Below are 22,500 nucleotides of genomic sequence, written 5' to 3'. Positions count from 1 at the left end.
CCCAAGAACACAGTGGCCTCCATCATTCTTAAATGGAAGAAGTTTGGAACCACCAGAACTCTTCCCTAAGAGCTGGCCGTCCCGGCCAAACTGTTTCATTCGGGAGGAGAAGGGCCTTGGTCAGGGAGGTGACCAAGAACCCGAATGGTCATTCTGACAGAGCCTCCAGAGTAAAAGGCACATGACAGCCCGGCAGTTTGACAAAAAGGCACCAAAGGACTCTGACACTGAGAAACAAGATTTCTCTGGTCTGATGAAACGCAAGATTAACTCTTTGGCCTCAATGCCAAACATCCGTCTGGAGGAAACCTGGCACCATCCCCTACGTGAAGCGTGGTGGTTGGCGTCATGCTGTGGGGATGTTTTTCAGTGTGCAGGGACATGTGAGACTAGTCAGGATCGAGGAGACAGAAGGGAGCAAAGTACAGAGATCCTTGATTAAAACCTGCTCCAGAGCTCAGGACCTCAGACTGGCTGGCAAGATTCACCCTTCCAACATGGACAACGACACTAAGCACGACAGCCAAAACAAGCATGGGAGTCTTTGAATGTCCTTGAGTGGCCCAGCCAGAGCCCGGACTTGAACCCGATCGAACATCTGGAGAGACCTGAAAATAGATGTGCAGCGATGTTCCCCATCCAACCTGACAGAGCCTTGAGAGGATCTGCTAGAGAAGAATGAGAAACTCCCCAAATACAGGTGTGCCAGCTTGTTAGCGTCATACCCAAGAAGACCTTGAGGCTGTCGCTGCCAACGGTGTTTCAATAAAGTACTGAGTAAAGGGTCTGAATACTTATGTAAATGTGAAATTTCTGTTATTTTTGTTATTATAAATGTGCAAACATTTTCTAAAAACCTGTTTTTTGTCTTCATACATGGGGTATTGTGTGTAGATTGATCAGGGGAAAAAAAAAAACAATTGAATCACTTTTAGAATAAGGCTGTAAACATAACAAAAATGTGGAAACAGTAAAGGGGTCTGAATACTTTCCGAATGCACTGTTACAGTATAATGAATATTTTCTGTATTTTTATTATACTGTGTTTTATATTCCCAATCTATTATATCTTTTTATTTTTATTATATATATTTCTTACAACTTTGTTTTTTTTTGTCTTGCTATTTTATGAGCTGTTGAGGTGCATTCTGTCTATTGTGATATGTATAGAAAATGATACATTATTATTATTATTAAATTAAAATAATAATTAATAATATTGTTATTATTGTTATTTGCTATTATTATTATTGAATATTGTTATTATTATTATTATTATTGTGAGACCTCTGTACCTGCTGTGGGATATGGACTGCCACTGGCTATCCCTCTGTCATCATCTCTGCTTATCACCTACCCAGATGGATACGGTACCACACAACAGTGAGTCTGAGTCTGTCTGTGTGAGTGAGTGAGGAGGAGTGAGTGAGTGAGTGAGTGAGTGAGAGGAGTGGTGATGAGAGTAGTGAGTAGTGAGTGAGAGAGTGAGAGAGAGAGAGAGAGAGAGAGAGAGAGAGAGAGAGAAAGAGAGAGAGAGAGAGAGAGAGAGAGAGAGAGAGAGAGAGAGAGAGAGAGAGAGAGAGAGAGAGAGAGAGAGAGAGAGAGAGAGAGAGAGAGAGAGAGAGAGAGAGAGAGAGAGAGAGAGAGAGAGAGAGGGAGGGGGGGGGGTGGCTCGAAAAGATTGTGTTGCAAATGTATTACGTAACACTTATCACTTATTCTGTCTCGTGTGTCTGTCAACTGTTGGTTGTCTCTGGAGAGAGGTTATATCAAACATAATATAACATGAAAATAACACCAGATAAACCTATTCAACGTTAATTAACCCAACCCGTAACGTTATCCTCTCTCGTTTGCCAGCTGTTGGTTATCTCTGAGAAATACCCTTAATTTAACCTAACTCCAAATGAACACAACATAACAACAAATGTACCATGCATCTAACGTTATCCTCTGTGTGCCTCTGTCAGCTGTTGGTTGTCTCTGGAGAGAGGGGATTCATCTGAGTTTCTTCGGCCCAGTGTGCACCATCATCTCCTCAACGCTTTCTTCTTCCTCATTGTCTGGAGGCTGGCCCAGAAGTTCTCTAGTCTCAACCCTGGGACCTCTCCAACCTACACAAGATCAAGTAAGGGGTGTGTGTGTGTGTGTGTGTGTGTGTGTGCGTGTCTCTGTGTGTGTGTGTGTGTGTGTGTGTGTCTCTGTGTGTGTGTGTGTGTGTGTGTGTGTGTTTTTCTGTGTGTGTGTGTGTGTGTGTGTGTGTGTGTGTGTGTGTGTGTGTGTGTGTGTGTGTGTGTGTGTGTGAGAGACAGTCAGGATAAAAGTCATGAAACATCCTCAACTGGTAGTGTAGAGGAAGGCAATTCTGACATGAATGGACAGAATGTGTGTGAGGGAAGGAGAGAGAGGGATGGAAAGAGGTGTAATCAGAAAAATGAAGGGAATGTGAGAGAGAGTGAGAGAGATAGCAAGAGGGATGGAGGGAGAGAAAAAGAGAGAGAGAGAGAGAAGAGGGGAGAGAGAGAGAGAGAGAGAGAGAGAGATGAGAGAGAGAGATAGAAGACAGAGAAAGTGATGGGAGAGAGAGAGAGAGAGGAAGAGACAGAGAAAGTGGATGGAGAGAGAGAGTTAGAGGAAAGGAGAGATAGGTGAATGTAGAAATGTAGTGCATGTTTGGACAGCGCCAAATGTGTGAATGAATTAATTAATGCAATTCAGTTTTAGATGCCATAGTACATTAAATTAAACTGTAAAAAAACCTATCTTTCTCCCCTCCCTCCCTCCCTCCCTCCCTCCCTCCCTCCCTCCCTTGTTCTCCCCCCTCCTCCTCCCTCCCTCCTCCCTCCTCCTCCCTCCCTCCTCCCCCTCCTCATCCCCCTCCCAAACCTCCCTCCCCTCCTCCTCCTTCCTCCTCCTCCCTCCCTCCTCCCCCTCCTCATCCCTCCCAAACCTCACCTCCCTCCCTCCCTCCTTCCCCCTTCTCCCTCCCCTCCCTCCTCCTCCTCCTCCTCCTCTCTCTCTCCCCCTCCTCCCCCCCCCTCCCCTCTCCTCCCTCCCTCCCCTCCTCCCTCCACCTCCTCCTCTCCTCGCTCCCCCTCCCTCCTCCTCCTCCCTCCTCCCCTCCCTCCTCCTCCTCCCCCTCCCCCTCCTCCCTCCCTTCCTCCCCCTCCCTCCCCTCCTCCCTCCCCCTCTCCCCTCTCTCCTCCCCTCCTCCCCTCCTCCTCCTCCCTCCTCTCCTCCTCCCCCTCCCCCTCCTCCTCCCTCCCTCCTCCTCCCTCCTCCCACCCTCCCCCCTCCTCCCTCCTCCCTCCTCCCCTCCCTCCTCCTCCTCCCCCTCCCCCTCCCCCCTCCCCTCCTCTCCCCTCCCCTCCTCTCTCTCCCCTCCCCCTCCCCCTCCTCCCTCCCTCTCTCCCCTCCTCCCCTCCTCCTCCCCTTCCCTCCTCCTCCCTCCCTCCCTCCCTCCTCCTCCTCCTCCCTCCCCCTCCCCCTCCTCCCTCTCCTCCCCTCCTCCCTCCTCTCTCTCTCTCCCAGGGTGTTCACAGTACAGCAGTGGCCCAGCTGTGTGTGTTGGTACTATGTGATATTGTGTTCGTTCCAAAGAGGGGACAGTTATCATTCTCTTCACCATCCTCAGCTCTCTCACAGGGAGCTCTGCTGTTCATCATGCACTGCCTACTGAACAATAAGGTGTGTGTGTGTGTGTTGTGTGTTGTGTGTGTGTGTGTGTGTGTAACACTGGTGCTCTGCTGCCCCCATCAGGTGAGAGTGGAGTATGGCAAGCTCCTGTCCTGTATCTACACCACAGAAGGAATACTCAGAGGTCAGCACTCCCAATCCTTCCTCCAGCAACTCCCAGGTACACACACACCCTCACACACACTCCTATACACACACACACACACACACACACCCACACACACACTTTCATTAAGTTAACCTCTGTCCTTTGACCTTTGTCTGTCTAGGGTCAGGGAGCGCCCAGGACTCCGGGAATTCCAGATATAATCACCAAACCCCCACAATGCACTTCTCTACTCCCCCTGCCATGACAAAAGGTTCCCACTAGATGCCAACTGTAAAGTCAAAATGAGTCATATTTAAACATTTATGAAGATTTGTTTAGGTGTGTTATTGGTTAAAATACATTTAGAAATGGGCAGGGTGTTCTGACTGATAACATCTTGCCAGATAGTGACAACCCAGAGGATAGTACTTTTCAGGTTAGTAGAACATGTGTCAACTAGCCAGCCAGATAGTAAAGGTGTGCTCCCCAAGCCAGGCTGGCCATGCCCAAATTATCCTTAAGTTCCACCCCTGATTAACTATACCAAACTTGATGTTACCACTGTCTTATCAAGCATTAGGTTATCCATTCCAGAAATGATATGATCTTCATTCATCCAATACAATCCATATATCTTTATGTCATCTCAATCAGAAGTTATATGATCTTCAAAAGTGTCATCCAATAGCAATCCATATCCTCTTTGTCATTTTTACATCCACAAAAGAAAGGTATATTTTCACACCACTTGTCAAATAAACCAATAACTCATAATCTTGAACATAAGCTTTCTTCTTTTTCCATTTGTTTGATAGATTTATAGTCATGTTTATTACCAAAGAGCACAAGATATGATCACTTTTCTATCAAATACATTTTTAGAAAAATGTAGAAATTATGTGAAGATTGTTTAGTTGTACAAATGGAGTGTTATACTGTAAATGTGTATTTATCTTTAACTACTTTATTAATAACTTTTACAAAATAAGCCTTTATAAATGAATGTGCATGTTTATAAATTATTGTAAATGTTGTAAATTTATGGAATGGAAGGCTATTAATGCTTACATTCTTATAAATGTTTATAAATGTTTCCAAATATAATTGTTAATAGTGTATACATCGTTAAAAGGTTTATTCAAGATAGTTCTTATAAAGTGTTACCATGGCCACCTCTATGTATATAATGAGATATTAGAAGATTTGTTGTGAACACTTGCAATGCTTTTGTCCAAATACAGCATTTATCAACATTTTTTTTTTTTTTATCCCTGTGGGAAGATTCCCTGAATCATGGGGGAATTAACAGGAAGTCCGGATTCTCCAACCGGGATTGTCACTCATTGCTCCATCTTAAAACTCTTGTTTTATTTATTACTGGCCAACAAAATTTAGTGTAGCAATTTGAGAGGAGTTGCCCCGACCTGACTTAACCACAACAAGTTGTGGGACGACCGGTTTGTTGCTTTTTGAATCCCATGATCATGGAGGTAAAGTCTTAAAACGATGTAAACAATGTATTTTATTCTATTCTGTTGCACTTTTACTTCCACAAGTTGTGTGTTTTATACTTTTTGAGAACGTACCATTTTCATGTCCTTTTATCAACAAAGTTCTGAATGTAAGCACTTAGTGTTGTACTTTACTGTGTAGTGTGTGTGTGTGTGTGTTTGTGTGTGAGAGTGAGAGAGAGAGAGCGAGAGAGAGAGAGCGAGAGAGAGTCTGGGTGTGTTTCGGTACGTCTGTAATTTTAGCCACAATTAAAATATAGTTACAAATAATCTACTGTAGATGTCTTCTTAACACACACCCACACATACACACACACCCAGGCCAATAAGCCTCTCGGACTAGCTTTTTGTAAAGACACCCACACAGTGATATGAATCATATAGATCCATGATGCCAGGATGCGTATGTCTAGTTGTGTCTAACCTGAATGTGTTGAGGTCTACTCAGACCATGGAGAGTGTGTGTTCACCCTGAGATCCCTTCTCTAATGTCTTCTGTCCTACTTCTGTTTCTATACAGTAGATCCCTGTATTGGGAGCAACATTTAGATCAGTAGAATAGTAACAATCCCACAGGGTTTTGTTGATAGGCTCCCTCCTGTTGGAACACTGTCACACTCTGGCTCCGGGACTGTGTGTTAGAGCCAGGGTGTATTTCATTTGGTGGTGTTGGGGATGGGTGAGTTTCATTTTGTTTGTGTTTAGTGGTGATTGGTCAATGACTCCCAATCGGAGGTAACGAGTGTCAGCTGTCGGCTCGTTATCTCTGATTGGGAGCCATATATATTCTGTGTGTTTTTCACCTTGTGTTTGTGGGTTTTTTTGTTCCAGTGTTCCATGTTCCGGTGTTTCAGTCGTTGTACTTTGGACTTCACGAGTCGTCTTTTTGTTTTGTATTTTCGTGGCTTGTACTAATTAAAGTCATGTTCACTTGCAACGCTGCGCATTGGTCCGCTTCCTCAGACGATCGTGACAGAAAAACCCACCACAAAAAGACCAAGCTGTGACACTCTGGCTCCACGGACCTTGATATTTGAGCCAGGGTTGTTTAGTTTCATTGTTTGGGTGTATTTCTATGTTGGGGATTTCTGGTTGTGCATTTTTCTATGTTTGGTTAATTGTTCTTGATTAGTCGTATGACTCCCAATCGGAGGTAACGAGTGTCAGCTGTCGGCTCGTTATCTCTGATTGGGAGCCATATTTATACTGTGTGAGTTCACTTTGTGTGTGGGTTATTGTTTCTTTGTTGCTGTTAGTAGTATTCAGTATAGAACTTCACGGATCGTCATTTGTTGTTTTCTTCAGTGGTTGCTTTAAGTTAATAAAATCATCATGTTCACTCGCAGCTGCGCATTGGTCTCCTCCTTCAGACGGTCGTGACAGAATAACCCACCAAAAAAGGACCAAGCAGCGCGTCCAGGAGCAAGGGGTCTGGACACAGGAGTTATGGATGCCTCCTAAGGACTTTTGGACATGGGAGGAGATTCGGGCTGGAAAGGGTCCCTTGGGGCACAACCGGAGGAACATCATCGCCCTCGTGAAGAGCTGGAGGCAGCTGCAGCCGAGAGGAGGTGGTCTGAGGAGGAATATCACCGCCCTCGTGAAGAGCTGAGGCAGCTGCAGCCGAGAGGAGGTGGTATGAAGAGGAAGCGCGAGTCGAGGCTGGAAGCTCCCGTGGTTACTCCCCAAAAAATTTTTTGGGGGGCACATGGCTGGCGCCTGGGCAGCAGGAGGCTGCCACAGGGAGAAAAGGGAGAGAAGGCTATCGGATTACGGGAGCCATTGGCGAGTAGAGGAGGGAAGTTGTTGTGTACGGCATGAGAGACTGAAGTGTGTTCCCAGTCTGGTCCGGTCCGTTCTTGATCCCCAGTTAAGGCCAGTGGTGGGTGTTCCGGTGCGGTCCGGCCTGTTCCTACTCCACGCACCAGGTCCACGATGTGCGTCGCCAGCCGGCCTGAACTGGCCGTCTGCCCAACGGCGCCTGAACTGCCCGTCTGCCCAACGCCCGTCTGAACTGCCCGTCTGCCAACGCCGTCTGAACTGCCCGTCTGCCCAACGGCGCCTGAACTGCCCGGCTGCCCAACGCCCGTCTGAACTGCCCGTCTGCCCAACGCCCGTCTGAACTGCCCGTCTGCCCAACGCCGTCTGAACTGTCCGTCTGCCCAACGCCCGTCTGAACTGCCCGTCTGTACTGAGCCTGCAAAGCCGCCCGTCTGCCATGAGCCTTCAGAGCCGTCCGCCAGACCGGGAGCCGCTAGGAGCTCTCCGCCAGACAGGATCGGCCAGAGCCTTCCGCCAGACAGGATCAGCCAGAGCCTTCCGCCAGACAGGATCAGCCAGAGCCTTCCGCCAGACAGGATCAGCCAGAGCCTTCCGCCAGACAGGAGCAGCCAGAGCCTTCCGCCAGACAGGAGCAGCCAGAGCCTTCCGCCAGAACAGGAGCAGCCAGAGCCTTCCGTCGACCGGATCAGCCAGAGCCTTCCGCCAGACAGGATCAGCCAGAGCCTTCCGCCAGCCATGAGCAGCCAGACCCCGTCAGCCAGCCATGAGCAGCCAGATCCGTCAGCCAGCTATGAGCAGCCAGATCCGTCCAGCCAGCCATGAGCAGCCAGATCCGTCAGCCAGCCTGAGCAGCCAGATCCGTCAGCCAGCCATGAGCAGCCAGATCTGTCAGCCAGCCATGAGCAGCCAGATCCGTCAGCCCGCCGGGATCCGCCAGATCCGTCCAGCCAGCCAGGATCCGCCAGAGCCGTCCTGCCAGGATCCGCCAGAGCCGTCCAGCCAGGATCCGCCAGAGCTGTCCAGCCAGGATCCGCCAGAACCGTCTAGCCAGATCCGCCAGAGCCGTCCAGCCAGGATCCGCCAGAGCGTCCAGCAAGGATCCGCCAGAGCCGTCCAGCCAGGATCCGGCCAGAGCCGTCCAGCCAGGATCCGCCAGAGCCGTCCAGCCAGGATCCGCCAGAGCCGTCCAGCCAGGATCCGCCAGAGCCGTCCAGCCTGGATCCGCCAGAGCCGTCCCGCCAGGGATTCGCCAGAGCCGTCCCGCCAGGATCGCCAGAGCCGTCCCGCCAGGATCCGCCAGAGCCAGCCAGCCAGGATCCGCCATCTAGTCAGGTACTGCCCCTTAGTCCGGTACTGCCCCGTAGTCCGGTGCGCCCCCTTAATCCAGTGGGGTTTAGTTGGGGGTGGTCATGAGGAAGGGAATACGGAAGCGGATAGTGACTAAGGTGGGGTGGGGACCACGACCTGGGCCAGAGCCGCCACCAGGGACAGACGCCCACCCAGACCCTCCCCGAGACTGTATGCTGGTGCGCCCGGAGGTCGCACCTTTAGGGGGGGGTAATGTGACACTCTGGCTCCACGGACCTTGATATTTGAGCCAGGGTTGTTTAGTTTCATTGTTTGGGTGTATTTCTATGTTGGGGATTTCTGGTTGTGCATTTTTCTATGTTTGGTTAATTGTTCTTGATTAGTCGTATGACTCCCAATCGGAGGTAACGAGTGTCAGCTGTCGGCTCGTTATCTCTGATTGGGAGCCATATTTATACTGTGTGAGTTCACTTTGTGTGTGGGTTATTGTTTCTTTGTTGCTGTTAGTAGTATTCAGTATAGAACTTCACGGATCGTCATTTGTTGTTTTCTTCGTGGTTGCTTTAAGTTAATAAAATCATCATGTTCACTTTCAACGCTGCGCATTGGTCTCCTCCTTCAGACGGTGCGTGACACAAGCAGCGTGTCAAGCGGCAACAGGACCTACCTACACAGGATTTATGGACTCCCATAAAGGATTCATGGACATGGGAGGAGATTCTGGATGGTGAGGGGCCTTGGGATCAACCGGGAGAATATCGCCGTCCTCGTGAAGAGCGGGAGGCAGCTAAAGCCGAGAGGCGGCGATATGAGGAGGCAGCACGGAGGCAAGGCTGGAAGCCCGAGAGTACTACCCAAAAATTTCTTGGGGAGGAAGCGCCGGGTAAGGGAGAGAACGCTGGTGGATGTCCTCCTCGGCTGGGGACATATTACGCAGGAGGAGGCCGTCCAGTACCGGAGGCGATGAAGGGGGAGAACCTGGCAGGAGAGGAGCAACGGCATCAGCAGGGCCATCGTCGGAAGGACGAGAGGCAACCCCAAAAAAATTTTTTTGGGGGGCACATGGCTAGGCGCCTGGGCAGCAGGAGGCTGCCACAGGGAGATGTGGAGAAAGGCTATCGGATTACGGGAGCCATTGGCGAGTAGAGGGAGGGAAGTTGTTGTGGCACGGCGTGAGAGACTGAGGTGTGTTACCAGTCCGGTCCGGCCCGTTCCTGATCCCCAGTTAAGGCCAGTGGTGTGTGTTCCCGGTACGGACCGGCCTGTTCCTACTCCACGCACCAGGTCCACGATGTGCGTCGCCAGCCCAGCCCGGCCGGTTCCTGCTCTACGCACTACGCCTGTGGTGTGCGTCACCAGCCCAGCCCGGCCTGTTCCTGCTCCACGCACGAAGCCTACGGGGTGCGTCACCAGCCCAGCCCGGCCTGTTCCTGCTCCACGCACGAAGCCTACGGGGTGCGTCGCCAGCCCAGCCCGGCCTGTTGCTGCTCCCCGCACTAGCCCTGAGATGCGTGTCCTCAGCCCGGGACCACCAGTTCCGGCCCCACGCATCAGGCCTACAGTGCGTCTCAGCCGGCCAGAGTCTGCCGTCTGCCCAACGGCGCCTGAACTGCCCGTCTGCCCAACGGCGCCTGAACTGCCCGTCTGCCCAACGGCGCCTGAACTGCCCCGTCTGCCCAACGGCGCCTGAACTGCCCGTCTGCCCAACGGCGCCTGAACTGCCCGTCTGCCCAACGGCGCCTGAACTGCCCGTCTGCCCAACGGCGCTTGAACTGCCCGTCTGCCCAACGGCGCTAAAGCCGCCCGTCTGTACTGAGCCTGCAAAGCCGCCCGTCTGCCATGAGCCTTCAGAGCCGTCCGCCAGACCGGAGCCGCTAGAGCCTTCCGCCAGACAGGAGCCGCTAGAGCCTTCCGCCAGACAGGAGCAGCCGAAGCCTTCCGCCAGACAGGATCAGCCAGAGCCTTCCGCCAGACAGGATCAGCCAGAGCCTTCCGCCAGACAGGATCAGCCAGAGCCTTCCGCCAGACAGGATCAGCCAGAGCCTTCCGCCAGACAGGATCAGCCAGAGCCTTCCGCCAGACAGGATCAGCCAGAGCCTTCCGCCAGACAGGATCAGCCAGAGCCTTCCGCCAGACAGGATCAGCCAGAGCCTTCCGCCAGACGGGATCAGCCAGAGCCTTCCGCCAGACGGGATCAGCCAGAGCCTTCCGCCAGACGGGATCAGCCAGAGCCTTCGGCCAGACGGGAGCAGCCAGATCCGTCAGCCAGCCATGAGCAGCCAGATCCGTCAGCCAGCCATGAGCAGCCAGATCCGTCAGCCAGCCATGAGCAGCCAGATCCGTCAGCCAGCCGTGAGCAGCCGGATCCGTCAGCCAGCCATGAGCAGCCAGATCCGTCAGCCAGCCATGAGCAGCCAGATCCGTCAGCCAGCCATGAGCAGCCAGATCCGTCAAGCCAGCCACGAGCAGCCAGATCCGTCAGCCAGCCATGAGCAGCCAGATCCGTCCAGCCGGGCCATGAGCAGCCAGATCCGTTAGCCAGCCATGAGCAGCCAGATCCGTTAGCCAGCCATGAGCAGCCAGATCCGTCAGCCAGCCGCGAGCAGCCAGATCCGTCAGCCAGCCATGAGCAGCCAGATCCGTCAGCCAGCCATGAGCAGCCAGATCCGTCAGCCAGCCATGAGCAGCCAGATCCGTCAGCCAGCCATGAGCAGCCAGATCCGTCAGCCAGCCATGAGCAGCCAGATCCGTCAGCCAGCCATGAGCCGTCCAGCCAGGATCCGCCAGAGCCGTCCAGCCGTGATCCGCCAGAGCCGTCCAGCCGGGATCCGCCAGAGCCGTCCAGCCGGATCCGCCAGAGCCGTCCCAGCCGGGATCCGCCAGAGCCGCCCAGCCGGGATCCGCCAGAGCCGCCCAGCCGGGATCCGCCAGACCGTCCAGCGGGATCCCCAGAGCTGTCAGCCGGATCCGCCAGAGCCGTCCAGCCGGGATCCGCCAGAGCCGTCCAGCGGGGATCCGCCAGAGCCGTCCAGCGGGGATCCGCCAGAGCCGTCCACCGGGATCCGCCAGAGCCGTCCAGCGAGATCCGCCAGAGCCGTCCAGCACCGCCAGAGCCGTCCAGCCGGGATCCGCCAGAGCCGTCCCAGCCGGGATCCGCCAGAGCCGTCCCAGCGGGATCCGCCAGAGCCGTCCAGCCGGGATCCGGGCCAGAGCCGTCCAGCCGGGATCCGCCAGAGCCGTCCAGCGGGATCCGCCAGAGCCGCCCAGCCGGGATCCGCCAGAGCCGCCCAGCCGGGATCCGCCAGAGCCGTCCCAGCCGGGATCCGCCAGAGCCGTCCAGCCGGGATCCGCCAGAGCCGTCCAGCGGGATCCGCCCGCCAGCCAGGTCCGCCAGAGCCAGCCAGCCAGGATCCGCCATTCAGTCCGGTGCTGCCCCTTAATCCGGTGGGGTTAATTTGGAGGGTGGTCAGGTGGAGGAGGCTACAAAAGCGGGTAGTGACTAGGGTGGAGTGGGGATCACGACCAGAGCCTGAACCACCGCCGAAGAGGTATGCCCACCCAGCCCTCCCCTTGGTTAGCCCTAGTTGAGGCGCTGGTCGAGTCCGCCGCCTTAAGGGGGTACTGTCACACTCTGGCTCCGGGACTGTGTGTGTTAGAGCCAGGGTGTATTTCATTTGGTGGTGTTGGGGATGGGTGAGTTTCATTTTGTTTGTGTTTAGTGGTGATTGGTCAATGACTCCCAATCGGAGGTAACGAGTGTCAGCTGTCGGCTCGTTATCTCTGATTGGGAGCCATATATATTCTGTGTGTTTTTCACCTTGTGTTTGTGGGTTTTTGTTCCAGTGTTCCATGTTCCGTGTTTCAGTCGTTGTACTTTGGACTTCACGAGTCGTCTTTTGTTTTGTATTTTCGTGCTTGTACTAATTAAAGTCATGTTCACTTGCAACGCTGCGCATTGGTCCGCTTCCTCAGACGATCGTGACAAACACGTTACACTGTGACATCAGAAAGAATACATGCTGGACCAATAACAGGCTTGGTATTACTAGTAGGCCTATATCCCATAGCCATCACATATTGATATGTTGCATGCTTCCCAAATGGCACCCTATTCCCTTTAGTGCACTACTTTACACTATTGGTGCACTACATAGGGAATATGGTGTCATTTGGGATATACACATTGTCTTAAAAAAACCTAAGCTCTCTCTCTCTCTCGCTCACTTCTTCTTTCCCTCTCCTCTTTCTCTCTCAGCTCTATGTTCCACTGGGCTTGGTTTCAGAAGAAGCTATTCAGAGAAGTCAACCTTGAGAGAGAGAGAGTGAGAGAGAGAGAGAGAGAGAGAGAGAGAGAGAGAGAACTGAGCAGTGAATGAGAACCTAATTTCCATGTCAAGAATAAGAGGGGGAACTAGACCGAGACAAGGGGTAAACGAAGGGAAAAGGATACACTAACAGAAGATGTGGAGAGAAAGAGAGAGGGAAGGAGAGAGGGAGAGAGAAAAGAAAGAGGGAGAGAAAGAGTGAGATAAAGAGAGAGAGAGGAAGGAGAGAGAGAGGGAGGAAAGAGAGAGAGAGAGAAGGTGAAAAAGTGAGAGAGGGGAAGTGTGAAACAGAGAGAAAGGGGCGGGCTCCAACAGGAAGAGAAAGAGAGAGCAGAGAGCAAAGTAGTTGTTTTTCTAACCCCTTGTGGCTCACACTGCGAGAGACTTGTCTCGCCAAAAGAGAGGAAATATATATATATATATATTTATTATTCTGTTCATTCTATCACCACGAATCATACGGAATAAAAACAGTCTTAACCTGGGATTTTCTTCAATCTGAATTCAACTGTAAAACAGATTTAATCTCAGACTGATTGTTCGGACAGGACTAGTTTTATTTGGATCCTACTAGTTGTCTGGTGTGGACATAATATCAGTCTGTCTTTGAGATGGAGTCCAGAACTGTTCTACTTATTCTGGGTGAGTCTAACCATGACTAGTTGTGTGTTTGTGTGTGTGTGTGTGTGTTTGTGTGTGTGTGTGTGTGTGTGTGTGTGTGTGTGTGTGTGTAAGAGAGTGACAAATAGAGATATTGTGGTATATTATATGGTATTTCATAATTCCTTGTCAGTTATAGTTGAATGGCTACAGAATATTCCAACCCTTTACCAACCATGTAACAACCAAGGAATGTTACCACCCTACAGTACCAGTCAAAAGTTTGGACACACATACTCATTCAAGGGTTTTTCTTTATTTTTACTATTTTCTACATTGTAGAATAATAGTGAAGACATCAAAACTATGAAATAACACATATGCAATCATGTAGTAACCAAAAAAGTGTCAAACAAATCAAAATATATTTTATATTTGAGATTCTTCAAAGTAGCCACCCTTTGCCTTGATGACAACTTTGCAGTTTTAGTGTTATAGACAGTTTTAGTGTGTATAGACAGTTTTAGTGTGTATAGACAGTTTTAGTGTGTATAGACAGTTTTAGTGTGTGTAGACAGTTTTAGTGTGTATAGACAGTTTTAGTGTGTATAGACAGTTTTAGTGTGTATAGACAGTTTTAGTGTGTATAGACAGTTTTAGTGTGTGTAGACAGTTTTAGTGTTATAGACAGTTTTAGTGTGTATAGACAGTTTTTAGTGTGTATAGACAGTTTTAGTATATACAGACAGTTTTAGTGTGTATATACAGTTTTAGTGTGTATAGACAGTTTGGCAGTTCTGAGAGGTCAGCATGTGTTATGTTGTGCTTTGGTATGTTGTTTTATGTCATAATGACTTTTGTCTAAGGTTTCTATCTCAATATCAAATTATTATTGTTTTCTATCAAAATGGTCAAAACGTTTTTTTAAAATAGGCTGGCTATCCGTAATTTTTGTTTTATCGTGCCGTCTGGTTTACTTAATATAAGGAATTAGAAAATATTTATACTTTTACTTTTCATACTTACTTTAAGTATATTTTAGCAATTACATTTTATTTTTAAACTTAAGTATATTTAGACTGTTACTCAAGTAGTATTTTACTGGGTGACTTTCAATTTTACCTATTAAGGTATTTTTACTTTTACTCAAGTATGACAATTGGGTACCCTTTCCACCACTACAATTCACCCTCTGAATGGCACACATACACAATCCATGTCTCAATTGTCTCAAGGCTTGAAAATCCTGCTTTAACCTGTCTCCTCCCCTTCATCTACACTGATTGAAGTGGATTTAACAAGTGACATCAATAAGGGATCATAGCTTTCACCTGGATTCACGTGGTCAGTCTATGTCATGGAAAGAACAGGTGTTCTTAATGTTTTGTATACTCATTGTAGATATGAAACAAAGGGAAATCTCATTTTTGAGGCACTGGGCCTTTCAGTTAAGTTACGATAATATCTTACTATACGTTAGCTACTATGTTATGTTATGCTATAAGTTAGTATATGTTACGTTATGTGTTACTGTACTTAAGGTTCGTTCAGGTACTTATGTAATGCTATGTTCAGGGCATGTTCTGTTATTTATTGTTGTCAGAATGTCACTGTTTCCAAGAAGCAACACAGTGGCAGCGCTGACACTAGTTGGCTATCTGGAGAGTCCCTCAATGAGTCAGACCTGGATTCAGATACTACTCTATATCATTGCAAATAGTTAATCTGGGCTTGATTGAGCTTGCCTAGCATAATTTAACCAATAGAATAGTGGCTAAAGTACAAACCCTGCCCATATGGCACTTCAGACAGGCAAGAAATGAAAGGACCTGAAGTATTTAAAATAGTATTTGAACACAGGTCTGATATGAGTACAGATTTCTCTACTTCTCCTCTCTACTTCTTAGCCTAGAGACTGAACACACAGAGAGAGAGAGAGAGAGAGAGAGAGGAGGGTGGGGGAGAGAGAGAGAGGAGAGAGAGAGAGAGAGAGAGAGAGAGAGAGAGAGAGAGAGAGAGAGAGAGAGAGAAGGGGGTGAGAGGGAGAGAGTTCTTCAAAGGGTTTTCCTATGGGGACAGTTGAAGAACCCTTTTTTGTTCTAGATAGCACCTTTTTTTTCTATGAGTGTAGTCAGTTGCAGAACTGAATGCATTCAACTGAAATGTGTCTTCGGTGTTTATCTCAACCCCTCTGAATCAGAGAGGTGAGGGGGGCTGCCTTAATCTACATCCACGTCTCGGGAGGTGTGTGTGTGTGTGTGTGTGTGTGTGTGTGTGTGTGTGTGTGTGTGTGTGTGTGTGTGTGTGTGTGTGTGTGTGTGTGTGTGTGTGTGTGTGTGTGTGTGTGTATGTGTATGTGTGAGTGTGTGAGTGTGTGAGTGTGTGAGTGTGTGTGAGTGTGAGTGTGAGTGTGTGTTTGTGTGTTATCATAAAGATCCTCAGTGTGTGTGAGGCCTGATGTCTAACCGAAATCTTTCAGTCATGATCTCACCCTCACACACATACGCAAGCACACACACACGCACACACACACACACACACACACACACACACACACAACACTCACACACTAACCACAGGAAACGAAGTTTCCAATACAGCTTTTTGTAAAGACATACAGTGCCTTCAGAAAGTATTCACACCCCTTGAATTTTTCCACTTTTTGTTGTGTTACAGCCTGAATTAAAAATGGATTAAATTTAGATTTTGTGTCACTGATCTACACACAATACCCCAAAATGTCAAAGTGGAATTTTGTTTGTAGAACATAAAAAAATTTAAGAAATGAAAATCTGAAACGTCTTGAGGCAATAAGTATTAAACACCTTTCTTATGTCAAGCCTACAGAAGTTCGGGAGTAAAAATGTGCTTTAAAAAATCACATAATAAGTTGTATGGACTAATTCTGTGTTTAATGATATGCATGCATTATTGAGATGATGTGGCTGGAGACACTTTTCTTCTTAAAAGTCAATATCTTGACAACTTGGCTGCAGACATGTAAAACAAAATGAAACAAATACCAAAATATATATTTTGAGTGATATTCCCCTTTACGTTTAGTAACCTAGCTATAATATCTCTGTCTTTTCTCCTATACTTCAGTTTAGTAACCTAGCTATAATATCTCTGTCTTCTCTCCTATACTTCAGTTTAGTAACCTAGCCATAATATCTCTGTCTTCTCTCTATACTTCAGTTTAGTAACCTAGCTATAATATCTCTGTCTTCTCTCCTATACTTCAGTTTAGTAACCTAGCTATAATATCTCTGTCTTCTCTCCTATACTTCAGTTTAGTAACCTAGCTATAATATCTCTGTCTTCTCTCCTATACTTCAGTTTAGTAACCTAGCTATAATATCTCTGTCTTCTCTCCTATACTTCAGTTTAGTAACCTAGCTATAATATCTTTAGATTGGGAACAACATTGAGATCAGTAGAATTTTAAATCCCAGATGTTGATAGGCTCCCTCTTGTTGTGAATAAATGACAGTGTGACATCAGAAATAATACATGACCTCCGCCGATATCATCACACCAGCCTCACTAATACTAATAATATTAATCATCATCATCATCATCATCATCATCATCATCATCATCATCATCACTACTACCATCATCATCATCATCATCATCACCATCATCATCATCATCATCATCATCATCATGACAATAATAATACTAATACAGCCTGGTCTCATAGACTATGCATAACATAGTAACTAAATCCGAGACACTAACATATTGTACAAATAGCAATTCATGAAATATCATACAAATTGTGTTATGTAACATATCATACAAAATTGATGATGGAGATTCACAAATTAATACATACCTTTACGAAACGTAACATATCATACTAAATAGAGTGTCCAGGATTTACATTTACTATGTTACTTCTACCTCTGAATCCAGGTTAACTACTACTACTACTACTACTACTACTACTACTACTACTACTACTACTATTACTATTACTACTACTATTACTATTACTATTACTACTACTACTACTACTACTACTACTACTACTACTACTACTACTACTACTACTACTACTACTACTACTACTACTACTACTACTACTACTACTACTACTACTACTGATAATAATAATAATAACACAGCCCCCTGCAAGCTAATCATTATCATGACTCCAATTCCATTGCATTACATTGAGCTATTGGAAGTCCCCTTTATTCAAAACATACATCCTGTATGCAACAAGGTGCTAAAGTACTACTGCAAAAAAAAACTATTAGAGATTTACCCAAGAAGACTCACAGCTGTAATCGCTGCCAAATGTGTTTCCAACATGTATTGACTCAGGGGGGTGAATACTTAGTATATATTTTTTCTTTAATCTTTTAAAAAACATATACATTTCCTTCCACTTTGATATGAGCATATTGTGTAGATTGTTGGAAAAAAAATACAATTACATCCATTTTAATCCCACTTTGTAGCACAATAAAATGTCACGAAATCAAAGGGGGTGAATACTTTATTAACCAGAGGTGATATTATCTCTGTAAAATACAGTATATCAGAATATTACCCTAAAAATTAATGGAATTGTATTCATAAATTCATCAGCATAGTATGTAAATGAATTAACATAGAGCAGAATTCCAATATTATTCTTTAACTCAAAATAATACTGAGCTCCCAAATGACCTATATCGCACAGCCATCACAAACTGACATGTAGCACCCTGTTCCCTTTAGTGCACTACTTTACACTAATGGTGCACTATATAGGGAATATGGTGTCATCTGGGATGTACACATTGTCTTAAAATAACCTAAGCTTAAAGTGGTTGTCTGGTTGAATAACTCTCTCTCTCTCTCTCTGTGTCTCTCTCTCTGTGTCTCTCTCTCTGTGTCTCTCTCTCTGTGTCTCTCTCTCTCTCTCTCTCTCTCTCTCTCTCTCTCTCTCTCTCTCTCTCTCTCTCTCTCTCTCTCTCTCTCTCTCTCTCTCTCTCTCTCTCTCTCTCCCTCCCTCCCTCCTCTTCCCCTCTCCTCCCTCTCTCCTCACAGGTCTTCATTTCACTCTACTGGGGAACCTAGAGGCCATAGATTGCAGCCTGGGCCTCATAGCCAATCAGAGACACAAATGTGTTGATACAGATGAGTGTACAGAGGGGGACAGTGCCCCACCCTGTGGAAGTAATGCCACATGTTACAACACAATCGGAAGCTTCTACTGTCAGTGTCTACCTGGGTTCAAATCCACAACGACTGTCAACTTTACTGCTCTAACTGGGGAGTGTAAGGGTGAGTATTCAAATGTGTGTGTGTGCGTGTCTGTATGTGAATGTTACATGTCGAGGGAACGAACCATTACTTTGGCAGAGTCCTCTTATCTGTGCAGTATTGATAGCTTGTAGAGCATGTTAATGATCATCACCTTTAGTGTGGGTGGGGAGGGGGTGTATAATGATATTATTCTATGTCAGTTGTGTCAATGTGATTATATGTATTCATGTATTCATGTGGAAGAAACAGCAACAGTCGTGTGTGAGGCTAGGGTCTCGGTATAGCGTTTGTCTGTCTGTGTGTGTGTGTGTGTGTGTGTGTGTGTGTGTGTGTGTGTGTGTGTGTGTCTGTCTGTGTGTTAGTGTGTGCGTGTGTGTGTGTGTATGTTACATGTCAAGGGAACAAAACATTACTTTTGCAATATCTTCTCTGTTCTGTGCCATATTGAGAGTTTGTAGAGCAGTGATTCCCCACCCTCTTCTCTACTACCCCCAGACAGTCCTCTTCTCTACTACCCCCAGACAGTCCTCTTCTCTACTACCCCCAGACAGTCCTCTTCTCTACTACCCCCAGACAGTCCTCTTCTCTACTACCCCCAGACAGTCCTCTTCTCTACTACCCCCAGACAGTCCTCTTCTCTACTACCCCCAGACAGTCCTCTTCTCTACTACCCCAGACAGTCCTCTTCTCTACTACCCCCAGGCGGTCCTCTTCTCTACTACCCCCAGACAGTCCTCTTCTCTACTACCCCCAGACAGTCCTCTTCTCTACTACCCCCAGACAGTCCTCTTCTCTACTACCCCCAGACAGTCCTCTTCTTTTATGTATTCCAGAACTAGCACCACTGATTCAAATGGTCACCTAATCATCAAGCCTCTCATTTCTTAAATCAGCTGCGTTAGTTCTGGAATACATAAAATACGTGGACTGTCTTGCGGTACTGGAGGAGAGGTTAGAGAGTCACTGGAGGAGAGGTTAGGGAATAATTGGAGGAGAGGTTAGGGAATCACTGGAGGAGAGGTTAGGGAATCATTGGAGGATAGATTAGGGAATCACTGGAGGAGAGGTTAGGGAATCATTGGAGGATAGATTAGGGAATCACTGGAGGAGAGGTTAGGGGAATCATTGGAGGATAGATTAGGGAATCACTGGAGGAGAGGTTAGGGAATCATTGGAGGATAGATTAGGGAATCACTGGAGGAGAGGTTAGGGAATCATTGGAGGATAGATTAGGGAATCACTGGAGGAGAGGTTAGGGAATCATTGGAGGATAGATTAGGGAATCACTGGAGGAGAGGTTAGGGGAATCATTGGAGGATAGATTAGGGAATCACTGGAGGAGAGGTTAGGGAATCATTGGAGGATAGATTAGGGAATCACTGGAGGAGAGGTTAGGGAATCACTGGAGGATAGATTAGGGAATCACTGGAGGAGAGGTTAGGAGTCACTGCTCTATCACCATATTTCCTTCTCCCTTCAGAACTCAATGAGTGCCTGGAGAAACCACAGGTTTGTGGCAGCAACACCACTTGCCTCAACACCATCGGGAGCTTCCACTGCCAGTGTCTACCTGGGTTCAGATTCTCTACTAACACAACTTACACTGGAGACTGTGAAGGTGAGTCCATCAAGAGGTGTCTTCTTGTTTTAAGCCCATAACCATGTGTGTGAGGTGTATACTTTGGTGTCAAAGTAGATTTCTTTAAGACTACCAAGAAACACTCTGCGTAACCCTGATTTACCCACTGCATTAAATCAATGGCACACACACTCTGTGGATGGCTGACAGCCCTCATCTAAGGTTGTTGTTCTGGAATGTTCTTTGTTTCTTCTCACTGGGTTGTGTTCTCTCTCTCTCTCTCTCTCTCTCTCTCTCTCTCTCTCTCTCTCTCTCTCTCTCTCTCTCTCTCTGTCTCCCTTCCCTTCCCTCTCTCTCTCTCTCTCTCTCTCTCTCTCTCTCTCTCTCTCTCTCTCTCTCTCTCTCTCTCTCTCTCTCTCTCTCTCTCTGTCTCTCTCTCTCTGTCTCTCTCTCTCTCTCTCTCTCTCTCTCTCTCTCTCTCTCTCTCTCTGTCTCTCTCTCTCTCTCTCTCTCTCTCTCTCTCTCTCTCTCTCTCTCTCTCTCTCTCTCTCTCTCTCTCTCTCTCTCTCTCACTCTCTCTCTCTCTCTGTCTCCCCTCCCCCTCTCTCTCCCCTCCCCTCTCTCTCTCCCCTCCCCCTCTCTCTCCCTCAGACATAGATGAGTGTAATGTAACCGCTGGTATCTGTGGAGTGACGGGACCTGTGAGAACCAGGAAGGAATCTACAGTTGTCTCTGCCACCCTGGACACAGTAACTATGGCAACAAACAGGTTAGGTGCTCCAGGTGAGGGCAGAATCTGGTACCATGATGCACTGCTTTCACGATATGGTACACTAAAGATACGATAACTTTGTCTGTCTTAGAAGAGGAACAAGAACAGGGTTCCTATTTTAACAGTCTTATGTTACGTCTATATCTAACATAACATAACATATGCCATCTAGCAGGCTTTTTATTCAAAAGAGACTTACAGCAAGGGAGTGGATACATTTTCATAAGCGTGGCCCCAGCGCAAATCGAACCCACAACCCTTGGCAATGCTCTATCAACTGAGCCACACAGGACCACAAGACTGTCTAGACCAGGGGAGTCAAACATACGACCCATTAAACAATCTCAATCAACATTGAAATGATTCCAATTAAACCATAACAGTGTAGAAATGATAATGGACCTTTTATTTTATTTTATTTCACCTTTATTTAACCAGGTAAGCCAGTTGAGAACAGGTTCTCATTTACAACTGCGACCTGGCAACATGTATGTTATTTCTAATCTGTCCAGTTGTTTAACTGTCATCCAAATTCAATTCTTACATTTAAGTGCAGCCCTCCGGACTTCGTTGAAGACCGAATGCGGCCCGCTTGGCAAAATGAGTTTGACACCCCTGATCTAGACTGTTAGAGAAGTCACTACCCTCACTGATCCCAATGCTACTTCCCCAAACAGAGGTTACTGCTGTGGTACTGCAAACCGCCCCATAAGGACAGGTCTAGGTTCAGTTTTACTGTGTAAGCCTGGATAATGATGATCAGTAAGGGACTATGTAAACTGATCTGAGTGTGGTGCTTATATTACAGTAGATACCGTTATTCCACTGGCAGCTTCCTCTTTCTAGTGCTGTGGCCTGAATGGCACCCTATTCCCTATATAGTGCACTACATTAGACCAGGGCCTATAGAGCGCTATATAGTAGGGTGTTGTTTGGGATGCGTGCTAGGACGGTTACCATGGTAACATTTCAGCACTAGTGTGCTGTGGGTTTCTGGGTGTTTTAATCTCCTCCTCGACTTCCTCTCTGTCTCATGTCTTCACTGTTATCTTAGTTAGTTGGTATCTGATGGTAAACATGGTTACCCATGGCAACAACCTGGATCTACTAGGAGCATGATAAGGATGTCACAGTTTTCATTTGTATGTGTTGTGTTGTTGTGGTGTGTTGTGGTGTTGTGGTGTTGTGGTGTTGTGGTGTGTTGTAGTGTGTTGTGGTATGTAGTGTTGTGGTTTGTGGTGTTGTGGTGTTGTGTTGTGGTGTGGTGTTGTGGTGTTGTGTTGTTGTGCAGATAAGCTGCAGGTGTGATGGTTGTTAGTTAATGTGTCTTGTTGTGCTGTGTTGTTTTGTGTTGTTGTGTAGGTGTGATTTTGTTGTGTTGTGTTGTGTCTATCCAGGTGTGATGGTAGTGTTTTGTGTTTCCTTTAGTACTGACCTGTGACCAGTTCAAAGCGGATGAGACTCCTGGACAGGTGAGTTCTAAACCCTGACCCTGATGTCACTCATAGTGACTAACACTTTAGGGTGACATTTATAGAATACGGCAGTGAGCAGTCAGTAAACTAACCATAACA

General features: G+C 47.4%; 1 protein-coding gene across 1 annotated transcript in view; it reads left to right on the top strand.

Moving 5' to 3' along the window:
* Positions 1–22,500, top strand: part of LOC121564738 (adhesion G protein-coupled receptor E5-like) — a 65,764-nt gene that overhangs the window by 34,314 nt on the left and 8,950 nt on the right. The window contains exon 9 of the mRNA XM_045227041.1: positions 22,355–22,398. Within this exon, the coding sequence (XP_045082976.1) occupies positions 22,355–22,398 (44 nt within the window). The remainder of the gene's footprint in view (positions 1–22,354; positions 22,399–22,500) is intronic.

Source organism: Coregonus clupeaformis, chromosome 18 (assembly GCF_020615455.1).
Source record: "Coregonus clupeaformis isolate EN_2021a chromosome 18, ASM2061545v1, whole genome shotgun sequence".
Classification (NCBI taxonomy): Eukaryota; Metazoa; Chordata; class Actinopteri; order Salmoniformes; family Salmonidae; genus Coregonus; species Coregonus clupeaformis.
Note: the sequence above shows the minus strand (reverse complement) of the source record. Positions and strands in the feature narration are given on the sequence as shown.